This window comes from Pundamilia nyererei, unplaced genomic scaffold (genome assembly GCF_000239375.1).
Source record: "Pundamilia nyererei isolate P.nyererei 1_Seehausen unplaced genomic scaffold, PunNye1.0 scaffold00011, whole genome shotgun sequence".
NCBI classification, from domain to species: domain Eukaryota; kingdom Metazoa; phylum Chordata; class Actinopteri; order Cichliformes; family Cichlidae; genus Pundamilia; species Pundamilia nyererei.
Window position 1 is genome coordinate 6,778,818 of NW_005187412.1, and position 16,450 is coordinate 6,795,267.

The window sequence follows — 16,450 nt, forward strand, 5'->3', positions numbered from 1 at the left end:
ATATATATCGTTATATCGAACAGCCCTATGTATTTAGATGCTAATGTGTTAATAATGTCTGTTTAAATTCTTTCCTGTGATTATTTTCATGTTGGCTAAAAATAAAATGTCTCCCTCTGCTGGTACTGCAGCCTTCTGCAACTTATTGTGACTTCTGCATGGAAATGGACATGGTGGGCTTGTGCGCATATTACCCATTTTGGCCTGATACTGGGTTATCCAGCCAGAGGTAATTCATCAGATCATCAGTTTATCCAGTCTTTTCTTTTATGACCAAATACCTGTGAAAACTAAACAAACTTTCATTCATTGCACTTTTGACTTTGTGCTAGGGCAGATTAGCGAACATTAGGCTAACATTAGCTAGGCTAACATAGTGAATGTGATAAACATTACACCTAATAAACAGCAGAATTTGCAGTTTTATTTATTGTTAAAAAGTTTGTGATTCCCACAGCTTCATACACCAAATAAAGCAGCGGTCCCCAACCTTTTTTGTGCCACGGACCGGTTTATGTCCTATTACAAGCATGGCCCTTTAAGGGTGAAGCCTGATGGGAAATGTATTTGGGATGCCCTGGTGTGGTTGTGTGGAGAGAGAGACGAGAAGGGGAAAAAGTAACGGTTAGCAACAGAAGAGACGGAAAGAAAATTAGTAAAAGGAATATAATAACTCCCTTGGCAGCCAGAGTTGTGTCGGCGATGCTCGCTGTGAGTAAACTGTTTCAGCCCACTGTACACGGTGTGTTTGTGCCTTGGAGAAGAAATAAAGTTCGGTGAAGCAGTTTTCCTACGCCTCCTTTGATCTTTTTACTAGCGGAGTTGACCTGTACAGTAAGCTAGTTGCCGGCTACGAGCAAGTCACAGAACCTTCAAGTAACTGCCAGAGGTTTCCTTACTACGGTTCGGGGTCGCGGATCTGGCGCGGTAACAGTCCTACAATATTTTCACAGACCGGGCTTTAAGGTAATACAACAAAATAAAATCTGTACCGGTACCAAAAAAAAGATGTATTCATAATACATGGGAAAAGACACAGGGAAACTGAGTTAACGATAAAAACGATCAAAAAATAACGATAAAAATTGATAAAAACCCTGAAAACCATAAATTTCACACCTGAGCCTCAACTCTTGCTCTTGAAATAGTATGTAAAATGAACAGATGTAATAAAATTATTAAAAGTAAGCATTCTGTAGTGAATCTGATTATAAGAAGTGTAATGATGTTGTAAACAGAAAGAAACAGAAAAAACAGTACATACGGCACAACAATGCTCTGTCTTTTTCTCTCCTACAGTCAGTAGGAATAACCCAAACAACCCATGAGCTCTTATGATCTTATGATTAGTCTAATGATTTTTGAACTGATATATCTTCTTGAGCCCCAATGCTCAAAGAGGTATGCAACCCACAATGACTTCAAGTTTCCTTTAAGTCAATTCACTCAGTACAACACATAAGTGTGGGATATCATATCCTCGCGTGTCATGGCTGAAGAAACCTTTATTCACGCCTTTAAGGTGGATGACCTGTGATGACATACGCACAGCCCCGCCTGCACATATACCCCCTGTCATCACAGTCATCCCTCAGTTTTTACGCTCTTCACCTCACTGAGAATACCTCTGCTGATTTGGGCTAGCTAGCTGTTGCTAGTTAGCTCCGTTGTCTGCCGACTTGACGCAGTTGGAGCGCTAACTTCGACTTTTCTTGTGCATCGTTTTGCTTTGCGCTTTGGAATGGACTCCAAACCTAAGCGAATAAAGCAGAAATCTTTTGTCCACCCCTGTCCTCAGTGGTGCGGTTTCTGTTTTCACAACAAAGACCAGCACGATGCCTGCCCTGTCTGCCTGGGGATTGTCCATGCTAGGAGAGCATTGACAGAGCCGGAAGCCTCTACATTTTGTCACCAGCTCTGGTGCTCAACCCTGGAAAGATGGGTGACGTTTGTGGAGAAAGTCCTGGGATGGACGGCTGTTGCAAGGCATGACACTCTCCTCTCCAACTCTGGGGCCCCGGCTTCATCCGAATCCGAAGACGGATTAAATCACCCAAAAGCGATATTACTAAAACGTGGGACCAATACATAAATTTCCATCACAATAGGTTAACCCTCTGAGCAGTGGAATTGAGTGGAGAAAGTGGAGACACTGCTTTTCCCCCTCTGTTGCCGCCCAAGAGGCACCACTTAAGTTCTGTTCAGGTTGTCAGCCCCAGAAAGCGCTGCACTTTCCTAACACCGTCTCCCAAGCAAAAACCCCTGGCACACAAAATGTCTCAGGTTGTAACTCCTGGTTTGGGTGTGTTAAATGTTCAGGTGACCACATCAAGTATTCCCGCTGTTTTTCATTGTTGTGCCCCAGGAAAGGTGCCTCCAACAAAATGTGTTAATGTACATGTTACCATGTTACAATCGACAACGTCACACCACCAGTGCTGCAGGTCATCTAGCTGGCTCCCTCAATGGCATGCTTGCGCCACCTCCCCGTGGGTGTTGCGAACCGCAGCTATGGGTTACAGGTTGCAATTCCGTTGATGATTCTCGTTTCCGCAGAGTCATCAACACTACTGTTGGCAACGAGGCAGCAGTGATACTGAGGGAAGAAATAAATGCGCTATTGCAGAAAAGAGCAATATGAGTGGTCCCTGCTTCGGAGACAGAAAATGTTATTTTGTTGTTCCGAAAAAAGGGGGAGGGCTTTGTCCCATCCTCGACCTTAAGTATCTATGAACGTACAAGTTCAAGATGCTAACACTCAGACAGCTTTTGAATTAAGCCGGCCCAGGTGATTGGTTTGCAACAATCGATCTAACGGATGCCTATTTTCAAGTGGCTTTACACCTGAACCACAGGCAGTTCCTGAGGTTTGCATTTGAGGGCATAGCCTATGAATACCTGGGTTTGCCGTTCAGGTTGTTGCCTGCTCCTCGCATCTTTACAAAATGTGCGGAGGCAGCACTCAGACTCTTCAGAGAGAGAGGAACCTGCATCTTAGCCTATCTAGACAACTGGGCTCGTAGCTTGCTCCAGACAGCAAGCAGCGACACAGCTGTCACTGGTTCTGTCACACATTCAGACACTCGGTTTCTTTGTGAACTTTCAAAAGAGCTCGCCAATCCCAAGTCAGCAGATTTCATTCCTGGAAATATGCTGGCTTTCCAGACATGCACGTTTGTTGCAGCACAGAGTGGCCTTGTTTCATCGCTCACTGCCCACTGTTCTTGTCCAAAATCGACCACGATGCACCCTTGGGCATGGACGGGCTGGCGCACCAATGGCCAGATATGCTCCTGTATGCATTTCCCCTCTGGTTCTAGAGAGAGTGCGTTGGCAGTCTCTCTGATTCTAGTGGCCCCTTGGTGGCCCACAAGGTCGTGGTGTGCAGAGATAATCAGTCTGCTAGCAGCAAGTCCTTGGCAGCTTCTTCTCCGCAGGGACCTCCTCTTCCAGACAGGAGGAGAAGTGGTTCATCCGAGTCCAGATCTGTGGCGCCTATATGCTTACCTGCTGAAAGGTCAAACTTTGTTTAATAGGGGCCTGCCACCTAGTGTGGTGGCGACAATTCAGAGCGTTAGGGTCTCATCCAATAGAGGCTTCAAGCAATGGTGCCAGGACCGCCACACTCTCCCATTCTAGTGCTCTATTGTGGATGTTTTGACATTCCTGCAGGAGCTGCTGGATAAGGGCCTTTCATTTTCTACAATTAAGGTTTATTTAGCAGCTATCTGCTTGTCATATTTTTTTTTTTTACAGGGTGGCACCAGGTGCACATCCCCTCGCCATATGTTTTTTTAAATGGGATTCGCGTGACTTGTCTTTGGTGCTGGAGCCCCTTTGTGGCTCCCCTTTTGAAACCATTGGGTTTGTGGATATATAATTTCTCTCATATAAGACTGCATTGTTTCTCGCTTTGGCTTCGGCAAAGCGAATGGGTGACCTTCATGCTCTCCCTGTGCATCCCTTCCGCACACAGTTCTCTGCTGTCGGCTGCAAGGTCATATTGCGTCCGAATGCTGCATATTTTCCCAAGATCATGCCTGCATCTTATAACTCAATGGAGCTTGAGTTGCTCCCCTTCTTTTGCAGCTGAAGAGCAGAGGAGGATGCATTGTCTTTGTCCAGTGCGTGCACTGGATTTTAGAAGCTATCTCACTGGCGTACAGCACTAAGGGTCTTGCTTTGGAGTGAGAGCTCATTCCACCAGGGGGATGGCAACCTCATGGGCTCTTTTTAAAGGTGTATTAGCTTTATTTTGATACCAAGATTGTTTACAGAGAGTTTGCAATTGCAGAGAAATACTCCATTCATTTTGGCCATGTCATTTTCGAGTTGGAAGCTCAGAAAGACCTTTGGGTAGGAATAGGTTATAAAAACTGGATTTTATGATGTGTTCTGTCATCTGACTGAACTGTATACTTTGCCCACCTCCAATTGCTTGAATAAATAATCAATTTGGTGATGAAGGCTAAACTGTGGCCGTCATCTTTTAGATTGTTCATATTACAATAAAGGCAATATCTTGTGTACTTACAGTCTATACTAGTCTATAAAAATAACAGATCCATGGGGCCTATTTTTGTGACCAGTAAAGTAAAAACTTAGAAGTGCACAGATCATTAAGGAGATAGTTACTTTTAATGGATGTGGCTGGTAATTATGCATGATGAATGGGGCTACTCAGTTAGGTGCATTACTAGAAGTAAAAGTAGAGGCACTGGCAGTTCCTTGGCAACTTTATAGGTAAAGATCCAAATACACACCATTAGCTATAATTCATAAGCTAGCTGTAAAGTGTAATTTCTTATGTTAGTGCATGGCATATGGCATGGCAATGTCACATGAAATATCAGCTTTCTTTATCTCTCAGTAGTGTATTTGTTATGCATGTGGAAGAGTGTATACCTTGGGGAGACTCAAATCAAATCAAATTAAATCTGCTGGGCTGGGTTAACTAATCAACCTAAATCACATTTGATTGTATACATCCACAAGATCCAAATAAGCAATTTCTCGCATTGTCTTTCTCTTGCGTACACACACACACACACACACACACACACACACACACACACACACACACACACACACACACACACACACACACAGAGAGAGATAAACACCTATCTTTAGCATAAATAATACTGAAAAATTAGTTTGACACTGCCGCCTTGCCTTTGTATTTTGTTGTTTTCATTAGACAAGGTTGACAATCTGTTGCACGTAATGAACCCACATGACACCACAACTGAGTAACCCGTGAATGCATGGCACAAATACGGGGTAATTAGGTCAACTAATTCTGGGAAATTAATGTAATGAGACCCATCTATTCCCTTGTCTGTATCCATCCACTATCTACTGTCAGTTAATGTGGGGGGGAAAAAAGATAAAAATGAGTGTGATAATAGTGTGGCCTGTGTGTCACTGTGGATTAGGGTGGATCGTAGTGATGTGGCGTGGGAGGACCGTGGAAATGCAGCTGTTTGAGAACACCTAGGAATGGGCAAATAGAAGCACTGCCAGCATGCCAATTGGGTGTTATGTTTTCTGGCATTTCTGACTGAAAACTGTGCCGCAACGCTCTCTAGAAGACTATGCTACAGGTATCTTTTAATTAACCTTACTGCAGTTTATAAGAAAAATGATAAGAATCAAAAAAAATAATAAATACTTCAGCTGTGTAGTGTAGGCAAGTGTCAGAGTTGCTGAAGCAACCTGGTCTATGTGAACTGTTTGTGTTCCTGACTGCAGCCATCCATATCCCAGCACAAGGGATTAAAATTATTTGCTCAGGCACGGTTTAGCCCTGCGTTGGCATTTGCAGACACCGAACTGAATTTAGGATGAAGAGAGAGTTGGCAGCTTACTACTCCGTATGCGATGGTTTCACTGTACATCCTCATATCTGGGTAGATGTTGACCAGGTACCAGCGGAAAGTTTTACACTGCAGCCTCTTCCTCAGAGCCTTCCTCTCAGACACATCGCCAATATCAATCCCTGAGTCCTGCATTAAGGAAACAGCAACACACAGGACAACTCAGAGATGCTCACGCAGAGTACAGAATTGATTACCTGTAGATTGTAAAAAGATGACTCAAATAATGTGTCATTGAGGTGCATTGTGCAGCTGTTTGTTGTGCATTTGAACAGCCCCTATAAAGTTTTAATGTTTTTTCTGTTTTGACTTAAAATCCATCTTTACAAGTCAGCTGCCACCTCAAATTTCAATACCCAGAGCTTGCCTTATATTACTAGTGGTGAAAAATAACATTAGATTAAGTGTATATTTAAAAGTACAGCTTTCATTTCAGTTGTTTAAGTGAATTTCTTGGATTTAAGATTGAGTTGTTTTTTTTATGTGTCACCTCTAGTTTACTTAAGTCCAGGGTTTGGAAACTTCTTCCACCACTCACAGTTACCATCTGCTGCATGTTGTCCTATGCATTGCCTCTAGCACCACCAACGCCTCTCTCAATTAAGATGAAGAGGATGCAAATATTGCTGATGTGGCTCTCCGTGGTTCAAAAACATCCACAAAAGTGAACTCAGATGGATGCAAACTTCGGATGAGCACTATGCTCATTTTGAGGCTCTCAGAGGTAAATTAACACTGATGATTTCACTGTGTGGTTAATTCATGGGGCTAAAGCTGGGGCAAAATTTCATGCTTCTTGAGTACAGGCTCTGTTAAACGCCTCATTATTGACTGAATGAATTGCCTGCAGATGTTCATCTATTCATAACATGGATTTACATATTCAAACAGATTATTCAGGACAAGAAAAAAGATTCAGTGAACAAACATTTGACTTTGCCTTTGAGGGATGCTACATTTAACATAAGATGACACAGCGTGCATATTTATTTTGATTGACCAAATCCAAGATCAAATAAAAATCTTTTTTTTTATGAAATCCTTGAAATTTGACACTAATACAACTGTGAAAACACGCTGAAAATATTACGTAAGTATATGTGAGTATAGCCTCAAATGCCTCAAATGAAAAGACTGAAAAGAGTAAATCAGCGGCATTTCTGCTCCAACATATTGAATAAATGATGTACAGCGCCTGTCTTTGCATTTAATTTTGTTCTTTCTGTATTATTCATTATTTCACTCCCAAGTCACACTATAATCCAGTTACTTTCTTTAATTAATCTTTTAAATTATTATTGTCAGCCTTTACAATGGATTTTCTAAATGCTAATGTCCTCATTTAAACCATTTTCTTGAATCATATTAAGCATTTATTTATTCAGTGGCACGTATTTAATTCAGGCCAGTCTGTAAGTCACAAGAAAATCATTTCATTTGAGCCTTCAGGAGGTGTCAGGGGCCTCGTTCAACTAAGCATCTGTGATGGGAGGAGAGCAGCTGATAACAGATGACACTCAACCCTCAACATTTAGATTAGGTAGCTGAAGACTGGACTCAGCCTGATCATCCTGAAATTTATGGTGCTTTTCTCTGATATGATCGCTTATTTGTGGGTTTGCACATCTGACTTTATAAATACTCCCTTTGGATTATGTCACAAAAGGAAAACAGTCAATCATGCTGTGAGAAATTATGAAGTTCTTGTTTTGATGTTATTTTTAGGGTTTTGGAAAGGAACCATCATTCTTTGAAGACTCTTTCTGAATAGTGAATGAATGCCACTAAAGAAGAGCTGTTTATTTTCCTTGTCTGCACACATCTAAAGTATCAGCAGTCCAATCGTGTAAAAAAATCACAACAATTTCCAAGGGATTAACTTTTTTCATTGCACATTGCACTACTGACAAGGTGTAAGCTGACACTCCCCACCCTCAAATACATGTGTGACTTGTGCTTGTTGTCATTAACATGGTCACTGACCTCCAGTGGAATATTCCAGGCCATGTAGACGTGGCTTCTAAACTCATCCATCCAAACTTCTGCAACTCTGAGGGCGTTTCGACGTACATGCGATGTCAGGTCCTCAGTGTAGGGTTTATGAGCACGCTCTATGTGGGCAATGCGAGCACAAGGCAGGACTTCGATGCTGCCTCCACACTGCCACACCTGGATTTAAGTATTCCAAATACAAAGAAAAGAAAGTTCTGTTAGTTTTTTCACAATAACAACCCAAGCTATTGTTGTGCTGTTTAAAAGTTTATCTTGAAATATTCAATTAAGTCACAAAACAGACAGATACCCCAGAAGACTTTAAGAAAACACAGCTGCACCACAGGCTGCACAGATGTTGCTGTTACACACTCTAGGGCCTTGTACCTGATGCTCATGCTAGCAAGCAGGCCCTCTATGGAGCACTGAAAGTGTCTAAAGGATACTTTAGAAAGGGACGAGTTTCAATAAGCTGTACTGTGCTGCCAGAACTGGCAATATACAGGAAACTTTTTTTTCTGCAAAGACCTGTGACCCATTTTCTGTTGTTTTTTTACACTCACAGGCCACCTTATCTCATTAAAAATGCCAGTATAATCAGCCAATGACAACCCAACAGCTTAATGTATTTAGGCATGTAGACATGGTCGACACAATCTGCTGAAGTTCAAAGTGGGCATCAGAATGGGGAAGAAAGTTAATTTGAGGAACTTTGAACATGGCATCGTTGTTGGAGCCAGATACGCTGGACTGAGTATTTCAGAAACTGTTGATCCATTAAAATTTCTCACACACGACCATCTCTAGGGTTCATAGAGAAAATATACAGAAAGCAGCAGTTCTCTGAGTGCAGATGCCTTGCTGATGCCAGAGATTCGAGGAGAATGGCCACACTGCTTTAAGCTGGTAGGAAGCCAACAATAACTCTAACAAAAACTCATTAGGCAGAAAATCATGTCTGCTGCAGAAGACCACACCAGTTCACCAGGGGCGATCGTGGCTCAAGAGTTGGCAGTTCGTCTTGTAATCGGAAGGTTGCCGGTTTGAGCCCCGGCTCCGACAGTCTCGGTCGTTGTGTCCTCATATAATGAAGACCTCTGGGAGACTCAATGCCCTAGGGCAAGACACTTCACCCGTTGCCTACTGGTGGTGGTCAGAGGGCCCGGTGGCGCCAGTGTTGGGCAGCCTCGCCTCTGTCAGTGCGCCCCAGGGCAGCTGTGGCTACAATGTAGCTTACCATCACCAGTGTGTGAATGTGTGTGTGAATGGGTGGATGACTGAATGTTGTGTAAAGCGCTTTGGGGTCCTTAGGGACTAGTAAAGCGCTATACAAAAATACAGGCCATACAGGCCATTTCATACAGACTAGATTAACGTTGTTTCGGGTGATGAATCTCAATTTCTGCTGCGACATGATGATGGCAGAGTCAGAATTTGTTCTGAGCAACAAGAAATTATGGATCCATCCTGCTTTGTATCAGTAGTTATGACTGCTGGTGGTTTCACGGCGTGGTGGATGCTTTCTTGGTACACTTCGAGCCCCTCGGTACCAACTGAGCATTGTTCCACCCATCCAGCAACTGTTTGATGCTATCATGTCAAGAATCTCTGAGGAACATTTTGAGCACATTGCTGACTCTGTTTTACAAAGAAAAGGGAATTTCCTTCTTAGCTCTCTTCTGATGTTTACATCATACCTGAAAAGTCAGACTGTTACTCAAGTGCGAGAACAGTTTTGGAAACTTCACAGTCAGTGCAGCGGGCCATGATGACATCGAGACTGCATAAAGCACGTAGTGGCTAACAAGCACAGGGCCTTCATTATTTCTGCTGCCTGCTGTATCCTTGACTGTGAAGAGGGAGTGCCCGTGGTGGAGAATGTGGATAGTCCTAGTGCCCAGGAGGAAAAGCTTGACTCTTTGACTCTAAAAGCTAGTGGCACTAAGTCCTCATATAATGAAGACCTCTGGGAGACTCAATGCCCTGTTGCAGGACTTTCTAAAAACTTTTCCCAACTGTAATAATCCCATCCAAGAAAATGGAGACCGTTAATGAACTCAGAATGCTGACTGAAGGGAAGTTTTGCTAAATACAATACATTTGTATAATGACAAACACTTCTTAATGGATTTCTGTTTTGGGAAAAACTTTTTAATCGACATGAAATGACACGTAAAATGGTTGGTTTGGTGACTGCGGTTATTATAAAACACACTTGATTTATATTAACATTTACAATTTCCCCATATTCTTCAACAACCCAATCAGAAATATGAACAATTTCAATTTTAATTTAATTAGTGCATTAGTACATCAAAAAGATTATGAATTTCAGAGTAAGAAAAAAGAAACTTTGAGTGGAATGAAATGAGACTTCAATCTTGGAGGGATGTGAATTAGAAAATAAATTGGGCTGTACAGTTCTGCTGATTGCTATCTGAAGAATGTGAATGGCCTCTCAAATCATCCAAAGACTTCAACAAAGCAATGAAGATGTGTTCTTCTGCGTACATGCTCACATTTGTGTGGGTTTGTCACAGGAGATGTCACTAACAGAGCCTGTGGAGGATGCTAAGAAATCACTTAAATGTGTTGAACTCAGCATTATCTCAGAACACCCAATGCTTCAGTGTGAATAAGCTTTAAATGATCACACTGTGCTCTTATGTGAGGACCAAATAGCACAGCTGACATCCTTCCTGTTATTTTCATCATTTTCATCAACCCGAAGAAAACACAAAAAGCATTTGCTGCAAATAAGCATCATCCAGCACAGAGAACAAACATAAGCTGTGGCATACACTCTGGATACAATTGGGGTAAAATTGACACAATTTCTGCAGATGAGTTAAATCGTCAAGCAAATCTGGTCATGCATTTACTTGTCAGTGTTGTTCTTTATTTTCTCTTAAAAAAGAAATCAAATTCAAAACAAGGAATTCAAATTCATGGTTGGTAATGAGGTGACGATTATGTACATGATAATGAATTTAATGGTTCCTTGGTGAAAGCAGCTGGAAAGCAGCTGATCACACACCTATTTAAAAGTTCAGGCCACAAAACCCCCTGAGGATCACCTTAGTTTATTTATTGTGTATTTTAAGGTGCAGATCAGGTTTAGCAGATTTCCACAAGTAATACCAAGTCACTGGTTCATGTGGTTGTTAACGCCTGAAAAGAAACTGCTCAGTTGTAGCAGCTGTTACTCAATTCTTCTGTGTCCCAGAAGAAAACTAAAACACCAGATTAAAGACTAATATTCTCATTCATGCAGTTTCCAAAAGCAGATCAGTGGCATAACTTTTTCTTTCAAAGCTTAAAATTCAGTCAAGTGCACATATGCAAACAGATTAGTACACTAATACAAAAACAAACAAACAAACAAACAAAAAAAGAAACTGACCAGAATTTTAAATCCTTTGTATTTTGCTGTTTTAATTTGTGTGTTTATTATGTCTTGAGCTGAGCAAATAGGTGGATTTTAGGTCCCTGAAAGCTCTAATGTGTCAGATATACTTAATAACAGCTAAAATAACCAAGTTATAGAATTAATAAACTAGCGTTAAATATTATATTGGATAGCAACCACTTACAAAAGTGATATATTTGTAGAGTTTATCTATCTACAACAACAAAAGGCAGTAAACGCACAGTTTGCATCTGTGACCAAGCAAATGCCAACAATGATAAAAATGCTGAAAATCATTAACAATCTTAGCAGGCCAGCATGTTAATGTTTCCAAATTAGGCTGTAACCCAAAGGTCAGCAGAGTCTGACTATACTAATATTTGTTTTTGGATATATTTGTTTACAAATAAACAACAAACTGAAGTGTTTACCATTATTGTTATGAATGTTTGAATGTCATGATATGGAGCTCAGTGATATCTGTGGAGATATCTTTAATACAATTAATTGAAATTCAACAAACAGTTGTTAGTTACTTTGGCCTGAGCTCAAATTGTGGACTGGTCGGCTGGTAAAAGTTAAGATATCACTGGATAACATATTACTTTGGTGGCAGTTTCAATATTCCACCAATTTTACAGCTTAAACAACTCTGCTAGGACTTTATATAAAACATAATCAGTTAGGGCTTCTATGCAGCAGCTTTCTCCATTGTTTAGTGTCAACTTTCTTTTCTGACAATGAAAAAAAATAAATAAATAATTTTTGCTTTTGTTAAAGCCGTGCAGTTAACCACTAATTTCCAGCAGCCTGTTTCTAAATTCATTTCAAGAAACAGGCCATTACTGTCAGGACAGAAGTCTGAGCCTACCATTATTATGCATGCCTATATTGTTATTCTTTTCAAAATACAAAGCCTTACACGGTTACCCTTCCCCTTGAATGATCAAACCCACCACCTAATTTGCATGTTCATTCATACAATCTGTTTTCCAGTGTGTCGCCAAAGCAAAAAGCACAGCTATGCAGCTACTGCAGCAAACACTTACACCACACTTTACTCCGAGGAGTTGGCACAATGTTGGATGAGAAACTGCTCTCAGTCTCCATGCTGTCAAACAGGAGTTTTATAAACCGAATTGCGACACTTAATTGGGCCTTGTCATCACGGGTGGCGGGACTGTTCACCCACACGGTGATACAAATAAATCACTACTTCACCATTTACAGTCCATGAGCCTACTTTGTGTTATTAAGAGTCAGGTCCTCACTCTTCCAAGTCTCCCTGACTCCTGATGATAGAACGATCTCAGGCAGAGCTGCACAACCTCTGCCTTTTCTTGTAAGCTTAAAACCTCCTCAAGAAATAACTCACGTCACCCGCTCAAACCCCTTCCTTCCAGATCCTCTTGCAAATATACTCATGTTTAAATATCCTCTTCCTCACCATCTAAGTGCTCTTCCTCTTAATTTCTTTTTGTAGAACTTTTCAGCCAGAGAGCCTGTCTCACATTACAGCTGTGTTTGCTTAGATCTATTACCAGGGCACCATCAGTCTGAGCCTAAGCTAATTTTACTGCTGCCCTCATCATAATTTGCTTTGGATAAGAGCAAGAGCTAAATACCTTTAATGTAAATGTAATGTGAGTGGAAGTGCTTCATTCATTTTTCTGTGTAGTGGTGCCACTTACCAAACAGATTGTGCAGTGGTTTAAAGTGGATTTTGATGAGAGTAGCCACAAGGTTACTTTGCAAAAATCTTTGAAGATATGAAGCATACCGGCAAAAAGCTTTATGGTGCAGCCAAAGTCCTAATCAGATTACATATATGCAGGCTTATCTACTCAATCATTTCATGAACTTTTGTTAACTTCTGGTTTGTACATAATTTGCAGCTTTAGAGTGTCAAATATTCACTTCCTGCAGGCTTAAAAGGCAACATGTAAAATGTTTGTGTTTTTCTTCTTCACTGAGAACAGCAGCTACTTGAAGTTGTGTTCGTAACAACTGATTTCAGCATTTTCACAGGTAAAAAGATGAAGATGCACATAAAACACCTCAAAGCACTTTTGTGGCATGAAGTATTTCTCTGCTTCCAAGTATACTCAGGATATCAGAATAGTTAGTCTTTGTTACTCCATGTTTAACTGAAAGATAAACACATTTTACGTTAATGTTATGCATAATTAAAAAATAAATAAATCTGAAATCTGCTCTTAAATCACACACACTATAAATCAATCAATCTATGAATACCTTGTTTCTAGCTGGGAAGACTTGGAGTTCACAAGTTCATGTATCAGTCTTGCTATAGCTGCATCCTGGAGGTGTGCAAATGAAATAGGATGCGTTTTTGTATTAAATATCATGCCCTTTAATAAAAGCTGGCATGCATTTAAATGCCAATAGATGTAAAACTATGATATATATCTATCTGTGAATAGATTTTCAGCAGGATACCGCAGGGAAAGTTCTAGAGCTAATTTTAGCCATTTGCACTTAAAAGAAAACGGCAAGTGAATGGAAAATTGTGTGTACATTGGACTCTTGCTTATGCAAATGAGTGAATTGTCCTATACAAGGACACAGCTGATGTAATTCTGACACGAACACCTTGATGTGACAGCTTGCTTATGACTGAAATGATGCTTCTGAAGCACCATAAAGTCCTGTGATTTTATATATGCTACTTTAGGAATTCTATTTTTTTCACTTCATGCTTGTCTGCGTATCTGAAGGTATCTGCTTTCATCTCCCTGCACAACCTCCCCTGTCCTTCCAGAAACCTTAACTGGCTTTTAAATAAACTCCCTAATATTTCCCACTGCATTCATTTCACATTTCCTCAGTATTTGGTGATAATAAAACCCTTCACATCAAAGCGCAGGCTTACTTTAAAGGTAAAGCTTGACTTCCTCTTTTCTTGCCCAGAGCGCAGAGTTAAAGCAATGCAGACAATTGGTGTAGAGTTTCCACTGAGCGTGTATCAGCTTGCACTCTTTGTTGTTTGAAAGGCAAAACACATTTCCCCGTCCTTACCGCAGAAATGCTGAACCATTTGCAGACAATCCTAAACACACCAGGCAAAGTATTTCTAATTGACCAAATCAGTCTTATTATGTGTTTGTGTATGGCACAATAAAAAAAGATTATGTTAATTTAAGCCAGGTTCAGACACTCACTTCATTATGTTAATGTGTCTCTCATGTTGGTTTTGAATTTGAATAAAAGTCACAGGCATAAAACTCAAAAACAGTCATAATAATGGTTTGCTTAAATGTTAAATATTATGTAAAACTCATATCTGAAGCAAATTAGACTTTAATTTGGGCTTGACCCAAAATTTCAGTGGAGTTTAACTTGGATCACTCAGAAGAGAAGCATCTCCATCATTTTACCTTAGACTGAAGTTTCACTGCTCGTTGAATTAAAAAGTCAAAATCCACATTCAGCTGTAGTGATGCATATAAATGTTTCTCAGGAGTTTTAAACTCTGTACAGTCTAACAGGTGTTTAATTTATGTGAGAAAGGCAGAATTGTAGCCAAAACAAGTACATCTTCAACGATTTCACTGCCTGTTCTCAGTCGTGAGAACTGCAAAACCTCACAAGGTGGTGTCGCATTAAGCTATCATCTGAATAACTGTAAAATTAATCAGCACCTTTTTCCATTCCCGGAATATCTCCTACAGCAAACTTACTAATGGACATGGATATGCTAATGGCGTCAGAGTGTAGGCGATAAAACAAGCAACTAAATTCTATATTCTACCTAATAAATGGTGACACTGAAGAGAAAATTATTAGGGGATCTTCCAGCCTTGATTAGTGTAGTGAGAAGAGGGTGTGAAGGTCCCTCTTGCTCACTGTGGTCATTAATTAAAGCTCAGAGATAAACAGTCAGTCAAATACAACATAAGTTTTAAAACCCACTCATACAGCGTGTGGGGAGAACTCTTCACTTTCACATGATTTATTCTCAGTGCTATCAGTCCCTGTCGCACACTGCGTGCAAAATATTGTTAAACTATGAGAACTAGTGCTTCAGCAAGTGTTCTTTGAGATTTGCATATTTAGTACAGAATGGCTAATATACAAAATACACATGCACTCATGCCTGCATGAATCCCATGCCTGAATATTGTCAGTTAGCTAAAGCTGGAGAAATAGACTTTTATTAAATTTTTAGTGTCTTATAGAGACCTAGAATCCTGCACTTCATAAGAGCACTGTTTGATATATTCTAGAAAGCGTAGAACCTAAATATTTTAGTTTTTATTATGCCAAACAAGCAAATCTTACTTTCATTGTTATACTGTAATATTTCTAAAATGTTTTCTGACATTTTAAGGACATCTGATCGACTTATTAAACATGTTATTGACTTGACAATGGCTAGAAAAATAATATTATCTACACTGCTCTATAGATGTTTTAAGCACAGTGGGAAATATAAAGAACTGTCCTGCAGCAGACGGTACGGGTCCTTCTGGGATTACACTAAGAGACCAAAGACATGGAGACAGTCTAAATCCACTGGAGAACTGTGGCAAGATCCCCAAGATGCTCAGAACAACTTATTGCCAAGCACATTGAAAAACTTTGCACAAGTCTACCTAAGAGAAATAGTGATATTTTAAAGGTAAACCTACATTTTTTATTTTTTCATTTGCAGACTACAAACATGCCAACTTTAAATGTGCATCCATCATGTTGTCTACTCAGGATTTTTTTTTCTTTTTTTGACCCTAACTCAGGTCTGAATGTTGCTCTTGAAAAACCCCCCTCAAAAAGCTAATAAGGAATAAATGCATATAAATACAACTTCTTAGGAGACAGGGATGAAGTAATTCATACAGGCGGCATGTGAAGATTCTTAGCCTAGAATTATTAATGAAAAATCCTGTTTTATGTTACAGAAGGGAACGGGAGATTAACAGACAGATTGGTGCTGTGGCCACAGTGATGCGGATGCTGTCTGTTGTGGTGAAGAGATTGCTGAGTGTAAAAGTGAAGCTCTCGATTTACCGGTCGATCTACGCCCCTACCGTCACCTATGGTCACGAACTGTAGGTAGTGATCGAAAGAATGAGATCGCTAATACAAGCTGCGGAAATGGGCCTCCTCCGAAGGGTGGCTGGCCTGTCCCTTAGAGATAGGGTGAGAAGTT

The 16,450-nt window shown here is 40.4% G+C and overlaps 1 protein-coding gene across 1 annotated transcript in view; it reads right to left on the reverse strand.

The window, feature by feature from the left end:
- The window catches only part of galnt18b (UDP-N-acetyl-alpha-D-galactosamine:polypeptide N-acetylgalactosaminyltransferase 18b), a 91,642-nt gene that overhangs the window by 13,567 nt on the left and 61,625 nt on the right, over nt 1-16,450 (reverse strand). Inside the window, exons 7-8 of the mRNA XM_005724346.1 lie at nt 7,863-8,048; nt 5,871-6,008 (exon numbers count right to left, since the gene is read on the reverse strand). Of these exons, the coding sequence (XP_005724403.1) occupies nt 5,871-6,008; nt 7,863-8,048 (324 nt within the window). The remainder of the gene's footprint in view (nt 1-5,870; nt 6,009-7,862; nt 8,049-16,450) is intronic.